The 27336-nt window shown below is 41.0% G+C and overlaps 1 protein-coding gene across 5 annotated transcripts; it reads left to right on the top strand.

The window, feature by feature from the left end:
- Window positions 1-76: 76 nt before the first annotated feature.
- Window positions 77-22233, top strand: LOC144510592 (chromobox protein homolog 3-like). 5 transcript variants are annotated; one of them, XM_078240185.1, is made up of 7 exons: window positions 243-597; window positions 803-834; window positions 1726-1807; window positions 6644-6785; window positions 7789-7954; window positions 9757-9854; window positions 21006-22233. In XM_078240185.1, the coding sequence occupies exons 3-7, from the start codon at window positions 1756-1758 to the stop codon at window positions 21133-21135; spliced, it is 588 nt and encodes a 195-aa protein (XP_078096311.1). In that variant the 5' UTR covers window positions 243-597; window positions 803-834; window positions 1726-1755; the 3' UTR covers window positions 21136-22233. The 5 variants fall into 5 exon arrangements, with proteins under 5 accessions (XP_078096283.1, XP_078096319.1, XP_078096302.1 ...); XM_078240157.1 differs by lacking the exon at window positions 803-834 and having other exon boundaries at window positions 77-279; XM_078240176.1 differs by lacking the exon at window positions 803-834 and having other exon boundaries at window positions 206-597.
- Window positions 22234-27336: the final 5103 nt, after the last annotated feature.

Below are 27336 nucleotides of genomic sequence, written 5' to 3'. Positions count from 1 at the left end.
TTCCCCCCTAAAAAAACTTAATCTGGATCACGTGACGGGCGCGAGGGCTTGAGAGGTGAAACGAAGTCTTATTATTGAGCAGAAAAAGGGTAGTTTTTCCACTTTGACAGACGGCTCTGGGTTAATAAATAACTAATGTCAAACTAGATTGTGTAAAATGTAAACGGATGGTGTTCTGGTGCGCGCATGCGCGGTTGCCCAGCGCATGTTTTTGGCGGGACTGCAAGTGGAGCTCAGAGAGAGAGGCCGGGCTGCTGGAGTCAGAGTGAATCTGGGCAGGTAGGGCAAGCTGCTCGCTTGCAAGCCAGCCGAATAGAGCTTCACTGCTTACTACAGTCCCGTGGCTTCCGCCCCCCATCATCCCATAAACCGCGCCCTGCCGAGGCCCCAACAGCTCTCCGGCTGTTGGAGATTAAATCAGACAACTGATCAAACTTCCGTTTAAATCGAGTGCAACCAGGGTGGTGTAGGCCCCGAACTCGCTGTAGATTTTTTTTTGTGCCTGCGCAGCGGCAGCTCACGGAAGTTTCTCCATTATAATCAGCTGAGCCTGTGGTTTTTTTCCTCACCCGTATTTATTTTGATTGTCGAGCGAAGGTTTCAAGGACTTGTTACTTATTTCCCCTGTTTCCCGGTGGGCTGGGTGGGTGCGTGGGGGGGGAGGGCATCCTTGGAAAATTTTACACCTACCGTGATTCACGGATCTGGGGGAGGGGGCATTAACTTCAGTTTTTGTTCACTCGAGAACTGTTTTGGGTTTTATTCTCTGGTTGCTGTTTAAATATTTTTTTTCTCTCGTTAGACAAGTTATTTACGCAAGGTTAAGGTTGCTGCGTAAGTGGGCAATGCAAAAGAAATTTCAATTACACTCTAGTGCGGAAATCGGTTGCTTGTGTTTGTTTAGTAAATACTGAAAATTAATTATCAATCTGTAAGTGGCACTTTTGTAATCTAGCTGAATCCCGATAACGGCATATATAAAAATTCTGAGTTTAAGGCTTGGAATTATTTTGAATTGCGCATTCTTTATTTTCCATTATGGGGAAAGTCGATAGGTTAATACTGCCTGCAACACTCTAGTGTAATTTAGCCCAAAGTCGTTGTAGAGGAAAGTCATAGGTTTGTTTATTTCTAATCTTCGGTCGTGAGTTCACGGAAAACACTTAGAAAACAAGATTAAAATGGTGAACGAGCGAATGTAAACGGGATAGGCACCTTTAAGTAGAATCCAAAGATTAATAAGAGTAGTAAGCCACAACAGAGAATGTATTTTTCCAGTGGCTAGTTAGTTGGTGTGGTAATGTTGACAGGCATAAATCGAAGGAGAAATAAAATGAGTTTAATGTTCTGTATGTACTTAGTTTTATAATTATTATTCTGCTTTAGAACAGTTGTCATTTAAAATTTAGCAAAAGTTTGACTTTTTAAATAAACGTGTTATTATACAACCTGCGCTTGAATCAAACACTACACAACAGGAACGAGTGATAAATTTGAATTCATTACTTTGATGTAATGTTGCCTTAGGAATGTTCCTGTGCAGTTGACTGATCTAAATTGGGTTCCTATAACCTTTGCCATCTTGCACTATGTATCCCTTTTCTATTTAAAATCTAATTTAAACAAGTTTTAAAATGGTTAAAATCATGTTTACACCAAAATGTAAATGTTTGAAATGCTGACTTTATATATCTATGTGAGCAATTGCTGATTATTTTTTCCTAGGGGCTTGTGTAGGCGGATACAAAGTAGAAGATGACCACGGTTGAAGATTCCTTTTTTTCTCCTATTAGCCTTGTTTCTACTAGTGAGTTAATCCATGTTTACAAATAATAAAACACATACATCATGTTATATCCCATTTACAGTACCTAACCATTAGACCATATGTAGAATGTTGAGTAAAATTTGTTTGACAACTCCCAGGCCCTAAACAAAACCTGAGTTCCTGTTGTGGTGCCAGGTCTGCCATTCTGAGTACAGAATGAGGTTGACATTTTGTCTTGGGACAATGACTTTTCAACATGCAATTGACACTATTCAGAAGATAGTTATTGTGCCACTTTTGATGTTGGAGTTGATAAAGGACTTACAAATTTAAAAGTCTGCCATTTTGTTTATTAAGAATTTGCTAAGCTAAAATCTTCAAATTTTGATAGTCAGCTGTTCATCCAGGATCCAACATAGAGCTAGTAAGTGGGGAATATCATGGATGTGTTCAGTGGAGCTAGGAAAAATGCTCAATTATATTCTTAGATTTGTTATTGGAGCTTAAATGTGCTTGGTGTGGTTCCTTGTAGCGATTATGCATACATCTAACAAAACCTTTTTATGAAACAAATGCAGAAGCTTGCAACTTCAGGTAAATGCTCTCCTGCCTATCTTCCATGATAAACCAAATTCTGAAATTTGATGGTGTTCTAATTCACTAGAGTGTGAATCGCTGTGGCAACATGCACTTTTGCATGTATGTTCTAGTCTGGAGCTATGGATAGTGATTTGAAGAGGCTCCAATATCCTTTCCATCACCTGGCTGACCAGGAATATCTCCTGCTGTTGCTGCCATTGGTGTGTGTGTTGGACGTTTGCTGTGTTATGAATGTACCTTGACTATCAAGTCCACAGGGCTTAAATTTTGAAAGTTTTTTTTACATGTTTTCACTTTTCCTCTTCCCAACCTTGCTGGAGTGGCTTCTAAGATGCATTCACATGTGGTCCTTGTCTTTTAGAGTTCACAGCCTGGAAAAAGGGCTGTGTAACCAAACTTAATCTTGCCCTTTTCTTAATAGGATAGCTAAAATATTATGTTCTTTTCCCCTCTTAACCCAGAGAAACTGAACCCAGTTATATCTCTTGCTGTCCCAGTTAGGATTAGCTAGCGTAGAATTAAATCCTAGGACTTCTCATTTGTATGGCTCAGCTATTCACTACATAAGAAACTAAGCCAGTGAAGGAAAACTGCTACCAAAACAGAGAAAATGCTGGAAAATCTCAGCAGTCTGGCAGCATCTGTAAGGAGAGAAAAGAGCTGATGTTTCGAGTCCAGATGATCCTTTGTCAAAGCGGTCAGCTTTGACAAAGGATCATCTGGACTCGAAACATCAGCTCTTTTCTCTCCTTACAGATGCTGCCAGACTGCTGAGATTTTCCAGCATTTTCTCTGTTTTGGTTTCTGATTCCAGCATCCGCAGTAATTTGTTTTTATAAGGAAAACCGCTAACAATTTTCAAAAGATTAAGTTGTCCAAAACTCTCTGCACTTGCTCCCACTATTGCATGCATGTGACCCTTAAGCAGTAATAGGGTGTACAAGTTTTTTGTTCATTTCTTTTCTAGAAAATGAGAGGAAGGGCCAATAGAGCTTATAACATTGGCACCTTGAAACTGAGTATAGGAAATATTTTGGTGATGGGGCAAGGTGTGAGAGAAAGGAAAGATCACAGCTGACTTAATTTCAATGTTCCTAAGTATCTGGAAGTGCGCATACCTTCAGCAGTAATTTCAAACAATTACTATTTGGCAGCATGATCAGATTTTCCTCCTTAGCCCAAGGGCACTACCTGGAAACTTGTGTTGCTGAGCCCAAGCAAGCATTTGAATTTGTATACTTTTTTTTTCTGATTGTGCAACACTTAGCCAAACACATGCTATTGTGGTGGCTTAAATAAAAATAGTGCAGTGGGCTAGACAATTTCCTTTGCCTTGAAATTTTGTTAAATCTAAAACACATTTGATTATACCAAACAAAAATGTTTATCCAAGGGTCCAAATGCAAAGTCAGTGTGGGTAGTCTCTCTTGCCTTCAACACAAAATGATTGAACTGTGGCATAATAGCCAAAGGCACACCAAAAAAGTGTATGTGTTTTTTTTTCATTCTTCCCACTTTTGCACATCTATATGGTTATTTTAATTTAGATTGTTTAGATTTACAATGATCTAGAATTGATATCTGTAAAAAGCAACAAAATTGCTCAACAATTTAAATTATTAAAATCTGACTCCCAAAAAACATCATCTAACTAATTTCTTGGATTGAATCTTATTTTTCCCATAAAACAATAGCACGCACATTTTCCTTTAACCCTATAAATTAGCTTATTTCAAAATCTCTACAGCAGTAATTGTTGTTCAGGTTCGCTCTGACTTATTTCCTGAGCCATAGAATGCATTTGTGGACCATTAAAATCCTCGAGGGCCATCCTACTTTTACAAGCCAGGCTAGCCAACAAAACATAGTCTGTGAGAGGCATGTATTTCCCATGGTCTTCGAACATATCACTGTTATCTACTATATCTGCTACAGATTGTGTTCTGCCTTTCTGTAGGAAGGTTTTCAAACATTTTCCTTCAGTTCTACATCACCAGTGCCTTCAAGAATTCAAAATTGTCACTGGGTTGGAATTTCCTTTGCAGTTCTGCTGAAATAATGGCAAGAATAGCATGTAAAGTTTTATTGCAGAAGGTCAAGAAGTTCACATTTAAAGGAGCTTGCACTTTACATCTGAGTTTCTTCAAATTTTTTCACCACTTCAGTAAAACCTCTGCTGGAATCTCTTTTGCTCATTAACATAGCTCCACCTCATTTATAAATCGACTGAGTTTGCTGCATTTATGATTAATCTGAACATTTGCCTTCAATTTTTAAGTACAGCAGTAACATGTCATTTCTGCTACTTTATGGTGTTTCTATATTTTCCTTTTTCACCGAGTTCTGCATTACATTTTCTGAACCACGTTTAAATTGAAAAGCTTCCCCAATTACATTTTCTTGATTTCAGGCTTTAAGTTTCATGCATTAAAGAATATGGTTTATGGCCTGCACTTTCCCTGGCACCCTGATTTGTTTTTTTGCTTACTTCCACTTATTTTTGTTTCCTTGCATTCCATTCTTGTATCTTAATGACATTTTCTGAAATTTTGAGAGTGCTGATTAGCTTAAAGTGGTGTAAATTTCAGCATAACTGAATTGGTTATGCTGTTGAGGGAATTCCAGTTCTTTAGTTTTTCCATCTGAATGATAAGTCAGGTCAAAATTGACTCGGGTCTTGAATGCAAATCTTCCTGGAGAAATGTGTTTGAAACCAGTTCCTTTTGAGGATCGGTGTTCCTTTAGTGCCCTCCTGGCATGGAAACCAACTCTTTAAAATACAAGTACGTGCATTATATCTCCCTTCCCTGTCTCTGCTTCTGCTTCAGTTTGTAATCCACTTGTGGATGTTGACCCAGAAGTTGAGTTCAAAACCCATCATGGCAAATAAGGAAATTGAATTCAATAACAATGTTTGTTTGTGGGCTTGCACTATTTGTTATAATAAAAACTAGTTCGCTATCCTTTATCGAATTGAGCCACCATTCAATGGACAGATGCGTTTGGTTGGCACTTATCCTTTGGGTAAGTAGACATAAAATGCCTTGGCAGTGTTAGCGCATCCCAAAGTAGAAGTAGTACCAGTGACCCAAGCAAAACTCTACCATTTCATGCTCAACAAAATTGGTAGGAGTTCTGTGCTTCTAATTGAACCCCGATTTAAAGATTTGCAATTGAGCTTTCTTATAGGTTGTAGCTTTAATTTATTGAAAGCCTCTTAAATTTGAATGCTCCATATGATTTAAGTTGTTTTGTCTGCCTATGTGGTACTGATCCTTTTTTTCTTGCTGAGAGTTAGTAGTTCAAGTGGGGCATTTAATTGGTTTATTGGTATTGAGATATATTGTATTGATAACACTTTGACATTGTTGCTTGGGTACCTTGTGATTACTTCAATTTCAGGTGGGCAAATTTGGCGTTGAGTTGGAGAAAAGCACTTTTTTAACAAATTAAAGAATGCACATTTAAATGTTAGCATGTGGATCTATATCTAGATTCTGCAGCATGTAGTACTTGAGCCTTGGACATGCTTGAGCATATCTCACCTAGTGTAACAGTTTCAAGTGTAACTGTACAAAAAGTAGGTCACAGCCTCAAGATTGTGTTTAGTACTTACAGAGCAGACATAATTTCGTTTTTTAACAGAACTTTGAACCTTGAACTGTGTGCATACACATGCAGATGTGTTTTGAGCATACAGTTTTCAACTTAATATTTTAATTTGATGGAAGGATTGGGTTGGGTGGTGCAGTTGAGACTCTTTTTTAACCTTGAGGATGATGAGGATTGTGTCTGAAAGAAAGAAAACCTCATAACATTTTAAAAATATTTGAAGATGCACTTGAGGTGCTGTAACCTACAAAGCTACAGACCACTTGCCTATATGGACTAACCAACTACAGTACGTGCATTTGGGTGTTGCTGGTGGTCAGCTTGGTTCAACCCTACATCACAACTATGCAGTACATAGTCAGACCACCTAAGTGGAAAACCTCAAAACTTCTGTTGTTCATACTATACCTGGTATCAGTAGCCATCATGAGAGAGACGTACTCCAGTAGAATAGGGAAAACCAGTATATGTTTGAAACACAAATGCTGGCCTTAGCTCAGACCTGATTGTAACATACAAGGTGAGCATGGGTAATTGGGAGTGTACAGGTATTACCTGTTTTGATTTATCATTCATTTGTAAATTTCAGTGCAAATTAAGAATATCTAAACATTGTTTTTGGGAGCTGCTATGTGCTTTATCATCCTGTTCTTTTTTTAACAGCTAAAATGGGGAAGAAACAAGGTAGCAAGACGAAAAAGTCTGAGGATGTTCAGCCTGAAGAATATATTGTCGAAAGAGTGTTAGACAGACGAGTTGTGCAAGGAAGGGTTGAGTACCTTCTGAAATGGAAAGGTTTTACAGAGTAAGGAGTTTTACTGCAAGGGCAAATCTCTTTAATAACTTTCTCTGCTCTTTAATTCATTTTTCATATTGAGATGTTGAAATTGTTTTTTTTCTGCTGAAGCTCTGAGCTCAGAAATAAAATCAAATTTGGTATTTGGTAACATTTAAAATGGCTGCCATAAAGTTGATATCTTACTGGCACCAAATGTAGTGAAATTGTTTCAATCATTTGATGGCTTCTAACTTCCCTGTCTGAATCAAAGAGTGTAAAATTCATTATACATTGACGTTTACCACAAGTGTGGAAGCAGTTCTGCCAAGTGCTGTAGCACCTGGTACTGTGAAATCTTATCCTTTTCTATCGAGAGAGATTCCACAGTGCTGACGACAACAAACAAGCAAGTGCTCATATCATTTGCAAAGTTGCAAGTCAATGACTTTTAATTCCCATCTGATTTTTTTCCTTAATCTAAAAAGTGGCATATTTCTGTGTTGTGCATGTAATCCAGCTTGCAACATTTAGCAGTTGGCATTGGTAACCTTTGGTAAAGCTGTCCCTTAAGGTGATTGTCTTGACACTTGCGTTACAGCGCTGTGGTCAATGTCACAGCGGCAGTTCCTTTAAGGCATACTCTTCTAGTTTATAATCCTCAGCTATGTAGTACTGCATATTGGTGTCTCTAGTGTTCCAATGAGCAGTATGATTCATGTTTGTTTGGTAACCTCTTGTACTGTATACATTTGCAGCAAAGCTTGGAGGATGCGCTAATCCTGAACCTCTTAGTTTTTTTTGCATTTGCATTACTGTTTCTTGGGGAAGAACTGGATAGTGGGTGCCAGTGGAACAAATTGCTCATGTGTTAAGAAATGTCATGCCAAGTATGGATCTGCATGTTGTGCTTTCTTTCTAGCTTTTATTAAACTAATTTAATGTGATCCCTGCTAAATATATTAAATGGAATACTCTAAATATGTTAAATGGAGTAAGCACTTAATTCAGTTTTGATATGAACCTGTTTCAGTGCTGACAATACATGGGAGCCAGAGGACAATTTAGATTGCCCAGAGTTGATCCAGGAGTTTCTGGATTCCCAAAAGGCCACCAAGGAGCGTACTGATGGATTCAAAAGAAAATCTGTCTCTGAAAATGAGAGTGAAGAAAACAAGCCAAAAAAGAAAAAGGATCCTGTAAGCCACTGTCTCTAGATTTGGTATTTCCAGAACTAATTCAGCTGAAACAGCTTTTATTTACTACAGCAAGGCGGGCTAAGTAATTGTCTAATTCTCTTTTTTTTTTAAAAAGTGCAGGCAAGAGCTGTGGTGCATAGCCACAACCGGTTCTTTTCTGTGTCTAGTTGCTGGGTGCATTGAGTAGCTTGTATCAATGCACTTGGGGCTTTAGGCATTTGATTATTCCCATTACACTCAAACATTGTGAATCTGAGTCAATTAGGAAGAATGTAGCAGATGGTATAAATTCACGTCATGAGTTTACGACCAATTTGCATCAGATTGCCACCTGCTTAGCACCTTAGCCCAAAGATAAATTTTAATTTATTGCAAATGTGAATCAACTTGTCGGTGAGTGGAGTTTTTATGGGGCTGTTAGCTTTTTGGCATTTAAGATTGCACATGATTGACATTCTGAACTTAGTGTTTTGAGTTGTCTCCCTGTGATACGTTTTTAAAATGTCTTGCTCCAGTAGTGATTTTGGAACTGTTGTATATCTGCTGACTTCATTTAAGTAGTAGAAAGTGACACAATGGAGGAAAATGGTTCAGTGCATAAAATGGCAAAAGCTGAACATCTTCACCACACAGCACAAGCTGTCAATCCATAATAATCAAAAATCCCAAGAGGTTAACCTCGTACAACACTGCAGAGGTTGAGGGGAATGAGATTTGAGAAGTACACTGTGCTTGGGGGAGTAATAAATGACACAGCTAACTTGCTATGGTGGTGTTAGTTGTGGGATAAACGTTGGCCATGAAACCAAGAATGCTCCCCTGCCCTTTAAAGGTGCTATGTGATATTCTGTCCAGTGTTGGTGACCATAGGGACCAGAAATGATAGCTGAGTTGGGGGCAGTTAAAGGAACCCATGGTGGCTGTGGTAATAGTTTGGCCATGGTAGGAATAGAGATGGGAGTAGTAACCAGTAGGGTGAGGATGGGTTCAAATGGATGATAGAGACCTGTGGAGATTGCAAGTGGGGAAATCATTGCAGTTTTGAAGAAAAAATTGATAAATCTTTGAAGCGGAAGAAGATGCTCAGGGCAGTTGAGGGGGAGAGAAGCAGTTGATTTAGCTTTCAATTGTATTAGCAAAAGGTTGGCACAAACACAGCTTTTTAAACTTCTTGTGACTTTGCCCTTTAGCATGGCTCAAAGTGGCATATGTTGTAGAACTTAATAAAATCTATTGGAATTAGAGGTGAGGATTGAAACCAAAGAGCCAGTGTTTGATGGCTTGATGGCATAGCTACAAAAACAAGTTAGCCAATGAAGTTATGGTCTCTCAAGGCACGGTGACTTGGTACAGGAGCCAAATAAGAGGAGGGCAAGAAATTGAATTGTACTGAAAAAGTTGGGGGGGTGGGTAGTGTTGAGTATGGGGAGTATGGAGCAGGAGGAGGTGAAGGATACAGGATCAGAATGGTTAATGCCTCCAGTATTCTAAACTCAAACACATCAACTTTAACCAACCATCGTTATGTATTAAAGCTCACATCCATGTTAGCTGTAGCATGAACTAAATTGAGTCTACTCGCTCTTGTCCAGGTCCAGCCAGAGCATCCATCCTTGTGTGAAGTCATCTTGGCCCATGCCAGTGCTTGCACTGACACTTTTTTACTTTGTTTCAAACCCTTTTTTTTCCTAATATATCCATTGTATAATCCTTTTCTGTAGTATGCTTGTGTATGCATTTGTTTTCTAAAACTTCAATTGACACAATGCAAGTATGTAATTAACTTTTTTCCTTTTTATAAGAATGACAACCAACCAAGAGGTTTTGCAAGGGGGTTAGAACCAGAACGCATCATTGGTGCTACTGACTCAAGCGGCGAATTAATGTTTCTAATGAAATGGTAAGGATTTCTATTCTAAATCATGCTAGAGCTCCGATGCGGATTAATACATTTCTCCAGTTTTTTGTGTAGTAGCAGGGTGACAGTGCTGTAATGGTAATCTCACTAGACTAGTAATCCAAAAGCTCAGGCGAATGCTCTGGGTACATAGATTCAAATCCCACCATGGCATCTGGTGGAATTTACATAAAATAGTCTGAATAATAGTGACCAAGCTGTCATCGATTCTCATAAAAGCCCATCTAGGTCTGTACCAGGACCATCATCTGGTACAAAAGAAATCCAGGCAGTGTGCCTTAATGACTAGCATCCGGTGGCTCTGACATCCATCATTATGAACTGCTTCGAAAGGTTAATCATGGCATGAATCAATTCTGGCCTCCGATTGCCTGGATCCACTACAGTTTGGCTACAGCCACAACAGGTACACAGCAGACGCCATCTCCCTGGCCCTGCACTCAACCCTGGAACACCTAGAAAACAAAGACACCTATGTCAAACTCTTATCTATTGTCTACAGCTTAGCTGTCAACACCATTATTCCTACATTGTCTGGGGCTTGGCTCCTCCCTCTGCAACTGGATCCTGAACTTCCTAACCCACAGACTGCAATCAGTAAGGATAGGCAACAACACCTCCTCCATGATCATCCTTAACACCGGTGTCCCACAAGGTTGTGTCCTCAGCCTCCTACTATATTCCTTTATACAACTATGACTGTGTGGCCAGATTCCCCTCCAACTCGATTTTCCAATTTGTTGATGACACCACTGTAATGGGCCGGATCTCAAACAATGACGAGACGAAAGAATCTGGTGAACTGGTACTACGACCATAATCTCCCTCAATGTCAACAAAACAAAGGGGATGGTTATCAACTTAAGAGAGAGTAGTGGAGGACGTGCCCCTGTCTACATCAACGGGGATGAAGTAGAAATGGGAGAGAGCTTCAAGTTTTTAGGTGTCCAGATCACAAACCTGTCCTGGTCCCTCCATGCTGATGCTATCGTTACAAAAACCCACCAATGCATCTACTTTCCCAGAAGTCTAAGGAAATTTGGCATGTCTGCTACGACTCCAACTTTTACAGGTGCATTCTTTCTGGTTGTATCACAGCTTGGTATGGCTCCTGCTCTGTCCAAGGCCACAAGAAACTACAAAGGGTTGTGAACCAAGCCCAGTCCATCACTCAAACTAGCCTCCCAGTCATTGACGCTGTCTATACTTCCTGCTGCTTTGGAAAAGCAGCTAGCATAATCAAGGACCCCACGCACCCCGGACATTCTCTCTTCCACCTTCTTTCATCGGGAAAAAGATACAATAGTCTGAGGACACGTACCAACTGACTCAGCAGCTTCTTCCCTGCTGCCATCAGACTTTTCAGTGGACCTACCTTGCATTAAGTTGATCTTTCTCTACACCCTAGCTATGACTATAACACTACATTCTGTGCACTCGCCTTGGGGATGGTACACTTTCTGTAGCATGCAGGAAACAATGCTTTTCGTTATATACTAATACATGTGACAGTAATAAATCAAATAATGTCTTTTTAGGGAAGGAGATCTGGAAATTTGCAATGTGGTTAACTCTTAACTGTCTTCGGAAATGGCCTAGCAAGCCATTTAATTCAAAGTTAATTGGGGATGGGCAACAAATGCTGGCCTTGCAACACCTGTACCTTATCTGTCATATACACTAAATAAAATTCGTGTATGTGATAGTGATATGCTGCATTTAATAAAGCATTTCGGTTGAAATCCACCTGACTAATACTAAACCAAAAAAGCTCAGTTTGAGACAGTAAAACTTAAAAAAAACGTGAATTTATGTAGTGCCTTTCCTGACCGAAGTGTCATACAGCACTAGTCACTGTTGTAATCTTGGTAACATGGCAGGCAATTTGTACACAGTGTGGTCCATATCGGTTGATGGATATATATTAGTCAAGGCACCTTTTTTAATCTGTTTTTCTTTGGATAAGGCACAGAGTTGAGCCTATTCTTTTTCCTATGTTCATTCCCTGCTAAAAATTTGGTTGGCCTTGCAGAAATTCTGTTTGCAGTTACTGTACTATAAAGGTCTGGCATGTACAGGGTTAATGTGAGACTGAGTACAGTACTGTCCACAGTGGTCAGTATGGTGTTGGCCAGGCTGTACCCTTTACTGTGTATCTGTATATAATTACAGGTAGTTAATAAAAACTTGCTGTAAACATATAGAAGACTATAAAGGCTTCTTTAACAGACACATTCTGCAAACAACATGGTGGCAACTTGTGATTTTTAAAAGCCCCCAATCTCATGAATGTTGAAAAGCTAAGAAAAAGAAAATCTTCAACAGATTCTGAATTGAAAGAAGCTCACACTTAAGCTACATGCACTGAAGATTTGCCAGAAAAATCACCAGACTGAAGAGCCTGGAATCTAAAGGCAAAAGCTATACAACAGAAGAAGACTATAGAATCTCCTTTTGGAAGTCCAGTTTCAGCACGCAAAGCCTATATATAGCCTGCAAGGGTGAGCTAAATCTTTTTCACTTCCAGGATGCAGCAAGCCCACTTTTACTTATACCAATTCTAATTCAATAAGTGTCATCTGAATGAAACCCATCACCAATCCTGATCCCTGACACTGTGCCTCAACACAGCCTCCAAGTTGAAAACAAGAAAAAATTAACTTGCTCCACTCAAACCTCATGACGGCCCGAATCCTTACCCATAGCAAGCCTGTGGTTAATTTAAACACCTTGCTACTTGCAACGTTACATCGTTGATAGGCAATCTGTGGTGCCATGTTTAAAAAATTTCGTTCAGTTGCACACCACTGCCATTTTGCGAAGCACACCAAACTGGATGAGAACTATCGCCAAAACTGGCAAGCACCATCTTGAATTCTGAGAGCTACAACAAGCGTCACTGAAAAAATGTTTTAAAAAATGGGAGGGGGTGTTCAAAACTCTCCTCCCAGGATATTTTCTGTTTTAAAAATTAATTAGAAGGCCCAAAACTTGTTTTCCATTGTTGCATGCAGGAGGAACAGTTCGTCTTCTTTCTCTTTAGTAACCCACGATCATAGCAGGAGCCTGTCAATACTGACAAGTGTTGGAAGTGCAGAAAAGAAAAGGCACAAATAATAATTCTTACAGTACAGAGGGCAATCTTTTGGCCCATTGTGTGTGCACTGACTCTCCTGCCCATTGCTTCAATTCAAGTAATCATCCAATGCCTGGCTTGAACCTGTCTCCTCCACACTTGCGGGCAATGCAAAAAGTTGTGATAAAATTTTCTCATCACATTTGCTTCTTTTGCAAATAACTTTTAAGTCTGTATGGCCTCATTCTTGATTCTTTTCTGAGCAGCACCCTTGTCCAGTCCCCTCATTATTTTGAACATCTCCATCAAATCTCTTAGCCTCTCTCTCAGTCCCAAGACTATCCTCATAAAAAGTTTCTCATTCCTCTAACCATTCTAATAACCTCTTTTGCTCACTAGTCAATGTGTTCTCATCTTTCCTATAGTGTGGCACCCAGAACTGTACAAATATTCCAGCTGAGGTCCAACTAATGTCTTATATAGGTTCCATATAACATCCTTGCTCTTGCACTCTTAAGTCTTTATTTACAAAGCCCAGAATACTATTGGCTTTATTAGCTGCTCTTTCCTCCTGTCCTGTCACCTTTAGTGATCTATCCACATATACACCTAAATCCCTCTGTTCTTACACCCTCTTAAGAATTTGACACTTGTAATGTCTCTCCATGTTCGTCCTACCAAAATACATCACCTCTCACATCTCCACATTGAATTTTATTTGCCACTCCACCCAACATGTCTATGCCCTTATTGAAAATTTACATTGCCCTCTTCACAGTAAACTATGCTTCCAAGTTTTGCCATCTACAAAATTTCAAATTATCTCCTGCACACCAAGATCAAGGGTTCCAATGCTGACTCCTGCGGAATGTCACTACAAGCCGCCTTCCAGATTGAAAAATATCAAAAGCTGAGTTGGAAGAATTCAGCTTGAAGGATAGCCAGGCAGTCTTGAAAAGACTCTTTGAACCAATATGTGCTCCTAGATAAATGTGAGGAGTTGGAAAAGATGTTGAATGCTACTTCAGAAAAAGCTGCATTGGAGAAATCAGCGATGACATTACCAATATAGAGATTGAGAAGGCAAAGAGTTGAAAAACAGCTAATTGTTCTTCTAAATCAGATGTAGAAACAGTCCATTGAACAAATGAGTTTTCTTATAATTTAACAGAATTTCAAGACTAAGTACTTGAGCTTCGCAACAAAATGGGAAAGCTGTTGAAGGATTTTCAAATGCTACAATCTTTCAGGTCCAAGTTAATAAACAATGAATTTAATGCTGCTTTTCAAAGAACTGACAAATCCATTTTCAAAGATATTGGAATTATAAGATAGTGGTTGGAATGCAAGTCTTAACAGGTAATCAAGTCCTTACAGGTGCAGACAATGAGAGTGGCGAGAGGGTTAAGGACCGGTTAGAGGTGTGAATTGTCTCCAGCCAGGACAGTTAGTGAGATTTTGCAAGCCCTGGCAAGTTGTAGGGAGTAAGCCAGAAGGTATGAAAAAGAAATTGCAGCGCTGGAGGAAACCGTTGCACATTTAACAGGAACCTTGGAAAAATATTACATTCCCAAAGAGATATACAAAGATAAAAATCAAGAACATAGAATGGCAAATGAAGGCAGAAGTCCTCAGTAATGAATGCGAGGTCTTTCAAAAAATAATTGGCGTAAGAGCAATTCAACATGAAGTCCTCAACATCACAGGTGCCAGTCTTCAGCAAATTCAGTTCTTTCCACGTGATGTCAAGATATGGCTAAAGGCAGTGGATACTGCATATTCCAGCAATACTAATACAGACTCATGCTTCAGATCTTGCTGCACCCCTAACCAAGCTGTTTCAGTACAGCTACAACACTGATATTTACCTGCCAATGTGAAAAATTGTCCAGCTATGTCCTTTTACACAAAAAGAAGTCTCTCAACACCAGGTTAAAGTCCAACAGGTTTATTTGGTGGCACAAGCTTTGTGTTGCTCCTTCCTCAGGTGAGTGAAGAGTTGTGTTCACAAACAGGGCGGACATAGACACAAACTCAATTATAAGATAATGGTTGGAATGCAAGTCTTAACAGGTAATCAAGTCTTTACAGGTGCAGACAATGAGAGTGGCGAGAGGGTTAAGGACCGGTTAGAGGTGTGAATTGTCTCCAGCCAGGACAGTTAGTGAGATTTTGCAAGCCCTGGCAAGTTGTAGGGGTTATAGATAGTGTGACGTGAACCCAAGATCCTGGTTGAGGCCGTCCTCGTGTGCAGAACTTGGCTATCAGTTTCTGCTCAGCAATTCTGCGTTGTGTGTCGTGAAGGCCGCCTTGGAGAACGCTTACCCAAAGATCAGAGGCTGAATGCCCGTGACTGCTGAAGTGTTCCCCAACAGGAAGAGAACGCTCCTGCCTGATGATTGTCGAGTGGTGTTCATTCATCCATTGTCATAGCATCTGCATGGTCTCCCCAATGTACCATGCCTCGAGACATCCTTTCCTGCAGCGTATCGGCAAGACAACGTTGGCCAAGTCGCAAGAGGATGTACCATGTATATGGTGGATGATCTCACGTGAGTTGATGGCATCCGTGTCGATGATCCGGCACGTCTTGCAGAGGTTGCTGTGGCAGGGTTGTGTGGTGTCGTGGTCACTGTTCTCCTGAAGGCTGGGTAGTTTGCTGCGGACAATGGTCTGTTTGAGGTTGTGTGGTTGTTTGAAGGTAAGATGTGGGGATGGCCTTGGCGAGATGTTCGTCTTCATCGATGACATGTTGAAGGCTCTGGAGAAGATGTCGTAGCTTCTCTGCTCCGGGGAAATACTGGATGACAAAGGATACTCTGTCCACCGTTTGTCTTCTGAGGAGGTCAGTGTTGTTTTTTTTTCCCTGTGGCGCGTTGGAACTGTTGATGAGTCGAGTGCCATATCCTGTTCTTATGAGGGCATCTTTCAGCGTCTGTTGCGATCCTCCTCATCTGAGCAGATCCTGAGTATACGGAGGGCTTGTCCTTGGGGGGGATAGCTTTAATGTGTTTAGGGTGAAAGCTGGAGAAGTGGAGCATCATGAGGTTATCCGTGGGCTTGCAGTATAGTGAAGAGCTGAGGTGACCATCCTCGATGGAGATGAGTGTGTCCAAGAATGCAACCAATTCCGGAGAGGAGTCCATGGTGAGTCTGGTGGTGGGATGGAACTTGTTGATATATAGTTGTTTCAGTGATTGTTCGCCATGAGTCCAAAGAAAGAAAATATCATCCGCACAGGACCTTCAACCGATGCTATACACTAGATACATCGATGAGATTTTCTTCCTTTTGGACTCATGGCGAACAATCACTGAAACAACAATATGACATCAAGTTCCATCCCACCATCAGACTCACCATGGCCTACTCTCTGGAATCAGTTGCATTCTCGGACACACGCATCTTCACCAAGGATGGCCACCATAGCACTTCACTGTACCACAAGCCCATGGATAAACTCACTATGCTCCACTTCTCCAGCTTCCACCCTAAACACGTTAAAGAAGCCATCCCCTACGAACAAGCCCTCTGTAAACACAGGATGTGCTCAGATGAGGATGATCGCAACAGACACCTAAAGATGCCCTCATAAGAACAGGATATGGTGCTCGACTCATCGATCAACAGTTCCAATGCACCACAGTGAAAAACCGTACTGACCTCCTCAGAAGACAAACATGGGATATGGCGGACAGAATACCCTTCGTCGTCCAGTACTTCCCCGGAGCGGAGAACCTACGACATCTTCTCCGGAGTCTTCATGTCATCAATGAAGACTAACATCTCGCCAAGGCCATCCCCACACCCCCACTTATTACCTTTTAAGCAACTGCACAACCTCAGACCATTGTCCGCAGCAAACTACCCAGCCTTCAGCAGAACAGTGACCACGACATCACACAACCCTGCCACAGCAACCTCTGCAAGACGTGCCGGATCATCAACACGGATGCCATCATCTCACGTGAGAACACCATCCACCAGGTACATGGTACATACTCTTGCGACTCGGCAAACGTTGGCTACCATATACGCTGCAGGAAAGGATGTCCCGAGACATGGTACATTGGCAAGATCATGCAGATACTATGACAACAGATGAATGGACACTGCTCGACAATCACCAGGCAGGAGTGTTCTCTTCCTTTTGGGGGACACTTCAGTAGTTACGGGCATTCAGCCTCTGATCTTCGGGTAAGCATTTTCCAAGGCAGTCTTCACAACAATGCAGAATCGCTGAGCAGAAACTGATAGCCAAGTTCCGCACACATGAGAACGGCCTCAACTGGGATCTTGGGTTCATGTCACACTATCTGTAACCCCTACGACTTGCCTGGGCTTGCAAAATCTCACTAACTGTCCTGACTGGAGACAATATGTACCTCCTTTAACCTATCCTTAACCCTCTTGCCACTCACATTGTCTATACCTGTAAAGACTTGATTACCTGTAAAGATTCACATTCCAACCATTAGCTTGTAAATTGAGTCTGTATCTATGCATGTCCTGTTTGTGAACACAAGTCTTCACTCACCTGAGGGAAGGAGCAACATTCTGAAAGCTTGTGCTACTAAATAAACCTATTCGACTTTAACCTGGTGTTGAGACTTGTTACTGTACTTACCCCAGTCCAACGCTGGCATCTCCACATCATGGCTTTACACGAAAAGCAGGACAACTCCAACCTGGCCAGTTATGGCTCCACCAGTCTAATCTTGATCAGCAAAGTGATGAAACGGGTCATCGACAGTGTTATCAAACAGCATTTGCTTCGCAATAACCTGGTCATGGGCACTCAGCTTGGGCTCCGCCTTGGCCACTCTGGTCCTGATCTTATTAGTGTTGCTATAAGCATGGGCAAAAGAGCTGAACTGGTGAAGTGAGGAATGACTGTTCTTGACATCAAGGCAACATTTGACAATGTGGCATCAAGGAAATGGCGTCAATAGGAATCAGAAAATTATCTGCTGGTTGTTGGTCAGTCATCTCCACTTCAGGACATCTCTGCAGGAGTTCCTCATGGGAGTGGCCTAGGCCCAACCATCTTCAACTGCTTCATCAATGACATTTCTTCCATTACAAGGTCATAAGTGTGGAAGTTTGAGGTGTTCACCACTGGAGTAGTCCAGGTCCAAATGCAGGAAATCGGGCCAATATATAGGCTTGGACTGACAAGTGGCAAGCACCATTCACAACAAATAATGACCACCTCCAACAAGAGAATCTTAACTATTGCCCCTTGACATGCAGTGGCATTGCATTCACTGGATCTCCCAATGATCAACATCCTGGGGGTTGTCATTGACCAAAAACTGAACTGGCCATGTACATACTGTGGGTACAAGAGCAGGCGGCACGGTAGCACAGTGGTTAGCACTGCAGCTTCACAGCTCCAGGGTCCCGGGTTCGATTCCCGGCTGGGTCACTGCCTGTGTGGAGTTTGCACATTCTCCTCGTGTCTGCGTGGGTTTCCTCCGGGTGCTCCGGTTTCCTCCCACAGTCCAAAGATGTGCGGGTTAGGTTGATTGGCCAGGTTAAAAAACTGCCCCTTAGAGCCCTGAGATGCGTAGGTTAGAGGGATTAGCGGGTAAAATATGTGGGGGTAGGGCCTGGGTGGGATTGTGGTCGGTGCAGACTCGATGGGCCGAATGGCCTCCTTCTGCACTGTAGGGATTCTATGATTCTATGAGGTCAAAGGCTTGGAATCCTGTGGTGGGTAACTTGACCACCTGACTCCCAAAAACCTGCCCATCTTCCACCATGCACAGGGCAAGAATGTGATGGAATACTCCCCTCTTGCCTGGATGAGAGAAGCTCCAACACTCAAAGCTTGACACCATTCAGAGGAAGGCAACCCACTTGAGGTGCCATCCATTCTTCCACAATCAAAGCAAGGTAGCATGATCCTTCAACAGCACTTTCCAAACCTACGACCATTACCATCCAGAAGGGCAAGCGCAGCAGAGACTTAAATGTTGTTGTTTCTTCACTTCTGCTGGGTCAAAATCCTGGAACTCTTTCCCACTAGCTTAATGGGTGTACCTGCATCATGTGGACTGCAGCAGTTCAAGAAAGCAGCTCATCAGCATATTCTTGAGGGCAATTAGAGATGGGCAATAAATGCAAGCTTAGCCAGTGAAGTTCACGTGGGCTTGAGGTTAGTACAAAGGAATTGTACTCTGCCAAGGAAAACTGACCAGTGAGAGAATACAATCGGAGCAGCAAACACATGAGTTGATGAAATCTGTCAACCTTATAGTTGTGGTTACTACTGTCTCTCGCAGTGCAAACAGTTTCTCATATTTACTCCTTAATTCTCCCCTTTAACTTTTTTAGAATCTAAGAACAACAATAACTTCTCTGGTATCTCCATGAAGCTGGCCTTGCATCTCTGGTACCATTCTAGTAAATTTCCTCTGGATAATGACTAGTTCCTTTTTTATACTCTTTATCTCTCTATTAAACTGGGGATCCTATATGCTTTTCAACCTGCCCTTTTCTGCCCAAGGTCTCTCAGCAGTTTTTAAGTTGGTTCAGGAACAATTTTAATTGTCGCTTTTTCCGCATCCTACCGAAATGCATCACTTCATACTCGTGTTAAATTGCATCTTACTACATTGCAACTTTCATTATATTCTGAATGTTACCATGATGCCTCGTGGCTGTTTTGTTTTTGCCTGTGTTGGGGTTATGTTAACTTTCAAGTTCTATTTATCATATTTGTTCATGGGTTGTGGGCATCGCTAGCAAGACTGGCACTTGTGCCTATCTCTAATTGCCTTTGGGAAGATGGCGAGTTATAATGGAGTGGCATTGGAAAGTATTTTGCATATATGCACTGCTTTGATGGATTACATGTAATATAGGATGAAGGCCATCCTAAAATGAAAGCAAAATACTGCAAAGGTTCGAAATCTGAAATACACAAAATGCTGGAAAAACGTGGGTTTATCAGCATCTCTGGAGAGAGAGAGAAAAAACAGGTAATATTTTGAATGTATATGATGACTACGAACTCAACATTAACTCTTGTTTCTTTTTCCACTGATGCTGCTAGACCTGCTGAATTTTCCTAGCATTTTCTGTTATTTCTGAAGTCCATACCAATGGTTTTGAATGTTGAAATGCTGAGGTCGCTTTGGTAGTTTGATTCTCTTGAACGTAGCATAAAAAATGTTTTTTAAAGTGTAGGTTGTGATTGCATTTTAGTTTGAGCCAAACCTTCACAAGAAATGGCAATCACAATGTTCCTCTGCTTCGCTTGGCCTTGCCCCACTACATCTTTTACAAGATACCTCTGGAATGCAACTCTTTCTACGCCATCATGGAGAGCAGACGTTCTGTCTGTTTCTGTCCATTTAATAATTGCACATTTTTGAAGTGGCCTAGAAGCATTTGCATTCATGCTATATTTAAATAGTTCCTTGGTCACAAAAACATACACACATTTTGTCTTTGGCAACTTTCATATTCTTGTTCGATATTAAATAGACAACTTTGTGCTGCAGACCCTAATCCCACCTGGAGTTAAATTGAGACTGCCCAAATTTCAAGTAAACTTGAAGAAAAATAACTGCTTCGTATATAACCCAGTAATATCAGGTTATCATTTTAGTAATGAACCTTAAACAGATGCATGATTTTAAGATAGGACAATTAAATATAGTGTAGGAGGCTGGTGACTATTTCTTCCTAATACGTCAGTCTGCTGTCCAATTTTTGGAGCACCTTTAATTCCTTTGAGGGGAACTGGCCTTGGGAATTAATATACTTTGGGTAATTTGTGCCAATGCTACTACCAGTTTATGCCTGGAACTCTGGGGTCCTGAGCTCTGTCGAATTGGGTTAATAATCTACCTCAGATAGAAGTCAGTTATGAATTCAAGCTGAGTGAAGAGGCAGAGATTCTGAAAGCGGTGTCACATTTTCAGGAGTTTGAGATTTACTGGTGCTGCATGAGTGGCTTGTTAAAAGTCTCATTTCACAATGTTGTCTTTAGAGCATTTTTTTAAAATGTCAGAAATTGAGATCATTTTCTATTTTCACTTCTTTAGGAAGGATTCTGATGATGCAGATCTGGTTCCATCCAAGGAAGCCAATGTTAAGTGTCCGCAGGTTGTGATTGCATTTTATGAAGAGAGACTGACTTGGCATTCCTATTCCACAGATGATGAGGAAAACTAATTTGCAGTGTGCAGTAAAAATAAAGGTTGTTGTGGAGAATTTGTGTATTCATGTTCAGAAGTACTGTTATTGTCCAGTTTAAGAACCTGCACCTAAAATATAAAGTTCACCATCTATTTAATGCCCTTTGACTGCAAGGTGAATTTCAGCTGGATAGTTTATGCATTGAGACTGGGACATTTGTTACTTAGGATATATTGATTAAATGCATAAATATCAAATGTACTTCTGCTCCTTTTATTGACAATAAGGCTGCCTTGGCTGTTTCCAGAAAATTTGTTGTGTACGTCAGCAGCTAGCTTGTATTAGATCTGTACTGAGAATCTGAGTTTACCATGGTCACCCTGATTTTTAAATGGCTTTTGTGTGAACCTGTTTGCTTACATTGTCAATTTTTTAAAAACTAAACTGCAAATGGCACAAGGTGGCTAATTTTGGACAAATGATTGCTCGAGTTCCAACTTGCAGTATATTTTGGCTCAGCATCCTATTGTGGCTATTTTAATTATTTTAACCATATCCAATTTCTAAAGTCACTGTTGTAAAAGTTTCTTTGGTAGCTTAAATGTATGGTTTTTGAAATAATTTGCCATGCATTATTTCTCTAGAGTTGCAATTCACTCAGGTTTTTTTTTGAATGGTTCAAACAACCAAGAAACTGATCAGAAACTTCAGATTCAATAAGTTTGCTGTTGTAATACAAATAATGAATTGAAACTTGGGTACTTGATTAAGTTGCAAAGTGCCATTTGACAATAACAGTCAATTGTATATTGCAGGCTGTAACTATTTCAAGCTGGCCCTCAGTTTAAGCCTATAAACAAGGATGATTATGAAGTAACTAATCAGTCAAAAAAATTCTGCTCCAATATTGAGCTGGTGCAGCAATTTGTTCTCAAATTAAGGAATTGTGACCAGTTTTGCGATACATAAGTTGGTTTTGAAAGCTGAGCTTTTATTTATAAATTTAAACTTAATGAGCAATGTTTTTGTTGAATACTTGTAACTGCCCAGTTTTTTCCGTGAAGTTGATTTCCATTTCTTGTTAACTGTTGAGGAAAAATGTTTAATAAAACTATTTTTGTCTTTTTGAATACATATTTAATCTCTGTCCCATGATAATTCAAGAGTCTCAAGCTGATAATGGTAGCACTGGTCCCTTGACCAAACTGAATAGAATTAGTTCAAGGCTAGATTATTGGATCTGCTTAACTTGCGTTGAGCCTTCTATGCAAATCCAAATGCTTGCATTGGCATTAATATGGTTGAAAAAGTTGTCTATCTATTGTTTCAGTTTGGTCATCTAAATTTTGCATATTGGCTGTTAATGTTTTACATAGATTAGAAGATTAGAAACCCTACAGTGCAGAAGGAGGCCATTCGGCCCATCGAGTCTGCACCGACCACAATCCCACCCAGGCCCTCCCCCCACATATTTTACCCGCTAATCCCTCTAACCTATGCATCCCAGGACTCTAAGGGACAATTTTTAACCTGGCCAATCAACCTAACCCGCACATCTTTGGACTGTGGGAGGAAACCGGAGCACCCGGAGGAAACCCACGCAGACACGAGGAGAACGTGCAAACTCCACACAGACAGTGACCCGAGCCGGGAATCGAACCCGGGACCCTGGAGCTGTGAAGCAGCAGTGCTAACCACTGTGCTACCGTGCTGCCCCACGGGATCTCCAGCTTAATATAGTTTTGAATAAATCATCTCTTTCAGCTAAATTTTGAATAGTATAATAGAATGCAGGACTCTGAAATTAAAAGGTTTACATCAGAACATGAACAACTATTTGCATAGAGCCTTTACAGAAAAGGAAGGCTTCAAACATTTGAATCCCTGCAGTGCAGAAAGAAGTCTCTGGTACATCAAGTCTGCACTGACTCTTAAAAAGCATCCCACCCTCTATCTCCATAACCCTGCACATTTTACCATGGCTGATCAACCCAAACTTCACATCTTTGGACACCTAAGAGGCAATTTAGCATGGCATTATGAACTACTTTCATTCAGCCAACTCCCACAAAAACAATGTGATAACCAGAATCTGAGGGATAAATGTTGGCTAGGACGCTGGGATAACTTTCTGGATAATCATCTGAATACTGCTATGGAATTTCTTTTTGCAATCACCCGAACTGGCAGATGGGCCTTGGTTTAACAGCTCATCTGAAAGACAGCACCTCCTGAGTGCAATGCTCCCTCAATACTTCACTGGTGTGCATCTTGATTTTTGTACTTGAGCCCCCCTTGAATGAAACTTGAACTTGGAATCTTGTAATTCAGGAGCAAATGTGCTACCAAAGGAGTCACAGCTAACACTCAAAGGTAGAAAGGTGAGGTATTCGGCCCCCTTTTTGGGGAATTGAGAGGTAAAAGAAACTGGGATGGCCTTTAAGCATAGGCTTCCTATAGATGATTGAATTCTGCACATAAAATTGAGGTCAGAGGTTAAGAAACCTGGATTGGGTGTGGTAGTTGAGGTGGAGTGGAAGGTGTTGGAAGTAATAGTATCTCCATTGGCTGTTTGAATTATGATGCAGTCTTGGTAATGGTTTAAAGCTCAGCAGTTGCTCATAGAACATGAAGAAAATATAAAATTGATCTAATCAAAAATTGAGATGTTTGTGGTGTGATCAGAGTCCCTAGAAATTTGGCAGTCAATTCAGTTTTGCCTCGATTAGATACATAAATATCACTAAATTAGCATGTGGTTTAAATTCGTAGGCTCTTTTTTTAAAAAACTAACATTTCTTAAAATGACAGATAATCCTTGTAGCAAATTAATCATGCCAAATTCTCCTGAAGGAGTGGACAGGATTTTGTTCTGTGTCAGACCTAGATATCCGGGTCAAATGGGGCTCTCTATCCTCACTATGGGGAACAGCCCTGCAGCTTTCTCGAGCTGTGGGGCCAATAGGAGGCTCCAGCATGGAAGGAGCCATTACAGATAAGGGGGAAAGAGGCCACCTCCATCTTGAGACGACACCTCACCTAAGCTGTGGCTAGATTGGTGGTGGGGCCTGAACCTCGCGCCCCCCCCCCCGCCAATGTTACATGGGCTCTGTGGGTCAACTGGAAAGTTTAAACTTTTGATACTATTTGCTGTTGTGAATAAAATGAGTCCATTTGTTTTGCTGGTATAGTTTGAGGGATGGATGTAGGTCAGGTTAAGGGGATAATTTGATATGTAATCCCATGATAGGATGTAAATTGATAAGCACTCGAGCAATTTTTTCATAGTCATTAATTCAATTCCACTAAAGCAAGTCTGATTTCCCCAAAGCCTGTCCCAACTCCTACAAGGTTGGACTTTAACCTGGTGTTGTGAGACTTCTTACTGTGTCAACTCCTACAAGGCAGAGTCAGGAGTGTAATAGAGTACTCACCATTTGCCTGGATGAATGGAGTCCAACAACACTTGAAGCTTAATACCATCCAGCTCACAGCAGCCCGCTTGATTGTCACCTCATCCACTACCTTCAATATTCATTCCGCCACTGGGCACACAGTGGCAGCAATGTGTAACACCTACAAAATGCATTGTGGTAACTCACCAAAGCTTCAATGGCACCTTCTGAATCCACAACCTCTACCAGCTAGAAGGACAAAGGTCATAGACTCATAGAGGTTTACAGCATGGATACAGGCCCTTCGGCCCAACTTGTCCATGCTGCCCTTTTTATAAAAACCCCTAAACTAATCCCAATTGCCCGTATTTGGCCCATATCCCTCTATACCCATCATACCCATGTAACTAAATGCTTTTTAAAAGACAAAATTGTATCCGCCTCTACTAGTATCTGGCAGCTTGTTCCAGACACTCACCACCCTCTGAAAAAATTGCCCCTCTGGACACTCTTGTATCTCTCCCCTCTCATCTTAAACCTATGCCCTCCAGTTTTAGACTCCCCAACCTTTGGGAAACGATATTGACTAGCTGATCTGTGCCCCTCATTTTTTAGACCTCTAAGATCACCCCTCAGCCTCCTACGCTCTAGAGAAAAAAGTCCCAGTCTATCCAGTCTCTCCTTATAACTCAATCCATCAAGTCCCGGTAACATCCTAGTAAATCTTTTCTGCACTCTTTCTAGTTTAATATCCTTTCTATAATAGGGTGACCAGAATTGGACACAGTATTCCAAGTGTGGCCTTACCAATGTCTTGTACAACTTCAACAAGACATTCCAACTCCTGTATTCAATGTTCTGACCGATGAAACCAAGCATGCCAAATGCCTTCTTCACCACTCTGTCCACCTGTGACTCCACTTTCAAGGAGCTATGAATATGTACCCCTAGATCTCTTTGTTCTGTAACTCTCCCCAACACCCTACCATTAACTGAGTAAGTCCTGCCCTGGTCCAATCTACGAAAATGCATCACCTCGCATTTGTCTAAATTAAACTCCATCTGCCATTTGTCGGCCCAATTGATCAAAGGTGACAGGAACACTACCTACAAGTTCCTCCAAGCCATACGCTGTCTTGACTTGGAACTATATTGCTGTTTCTTTGTTTGTCACTGAATCAAAATGCTGGAATTCCCTTTCTAACAGCATTGGGCATTCCTAAATACATAGACTGCAGTGGTTTAAGAAGGCAGCTCACCATCACCTCCAAAGGCAATTGGGGCTGGACAATAAATGTTATGATGTGAAGATGCCAGCGTTGGACTGAGGTAAGCACAGTAAGGAGTCTCACAACACCAGGTTAAAATCCAACAGGTTTATTTGGCACAATAAATGTTACGTCAGTGATGCCCACATGCTGTGTATGAATTTTTAAAGTTATTTATTCCTACTTTATCACTGATTAGGCAGCATTCACCATTGAATGAAAAAAAAATTGTTTCATAAATCTATTAGGCTTTAAGAGTGTAACAGGCAGTGTAGCTAAGGCAGAACCAGTGAATCATAGAATCCCTACAGTGCAGAAGGAGGCCATTCAGCCCATCGACCACAATCCCACCCTATTCCCATAAGCGCACACATCCACCCCAGCTAGTCACCCTGGAATATATTTGGACTTTCCTGGGTGTATGGTTAAGGGAAGGTTAACACAAGATTAGAATGGGATTGGTGTAATAAGTTTAATGCAGGGTTAGTTAATGGGCAGAAAACAGTAGGAATAAATAGGCCATTTTTAGCATGAAAGGATGTAACCGGTGGAGTGACTCAAGGATTGAGGTGGGTTGTTAGCTGTTCACCATATAATTCAGTATGATGGAACGGTGGAATATATCCAAATTTGATGTCAATACAGAACGAAGCTGTGAGGAGGACGCAAAGAAACCGCAATGGGATTGTTACAACTGGACCCAGGGCAAAGTCCCCCCAATATGTTAGGAGACTGGATGAGATGCCCCAAATTGTAATGTTCCTGGGTGAGGAGGGGTGAACTGTCCCCCCTATTTTATTTGATCCCCTCAGTTGGTTGCAACAAGGTTAAGTTAAAAAGGATCCCTTCCCCCTTGGATGCCTTTTCACAGTCCAAATTTATTTATGTTTGAAAAGGAGCGAATTTAAACAGGGTTTCTTGAGTTAAAAGAAGTGGGTTTATTCATTACTAAAACATAAGGAACTAATAAAAATGCAACATACGTATATACTGATTAGAAATGAGAAGTGAGGACAAAAATAAAAGCTAAAGATAAACAAATCAGTCTTTGCCTTGTCTATGAGGAATAGATGATGAAAAGTTGTGGCTATTAAGTTGTGTGATTCCAGTAGCACTGACTGCAGTTGAGCAGTTTGGAGATACTTGGTTCTGTAGATTAGTTGAAAGGAGTTGTCCGGTTTCCTTTCTGACTGACTTAGCTGACTTGTGACTTGCTTACAGCAATCAGAGTGAGAGAGAGACTTTTTTAAATCTGCAAGTGCAAAGTTATCCAGTGGATGTTCTTCAACTGCGACCTTCACAGCATACACTAGCACAGTAGAACTAGAACACCAGATCAGCACACCGAGACCAGGGTTGCAGTTAGTTTTTGACCCCTTGTGTATTCCTGGAAGGGGAAAAACACAAACATGTCTTTTACCAGAATTCTTTTCTTTTAACTCACAAGATATCCACAGTTGGGGACATAATTCACAGGGTATGGTCTCTGCTGAGTGGTAATCAGTCTCCATCATCTCTACAGGACATTGCAGTTCAGGTTTTACATTGCATGTCTTTGAAGTGTCTGCCTGAAA

The sequence above is a fragment of the Mustelus asterias genome, chromosome 2, assembly GCF_964213995.1.
Source record: "Mustelus asterias chromosome 2, sMusAst1.hap1.1, whole genome shotgun sequence".
Taxonomy (NCBI): Eukaryota; Metazoa; Chordata; class Chondrichthyes; order Carcharhiniformes; family Triakidae; genus Mustelus; species Mustelus asterias.
Note: the sequence above shows the minus strand (reverse complement) of the source record. Positions and strands in the feature narration are given on the sequence as shown.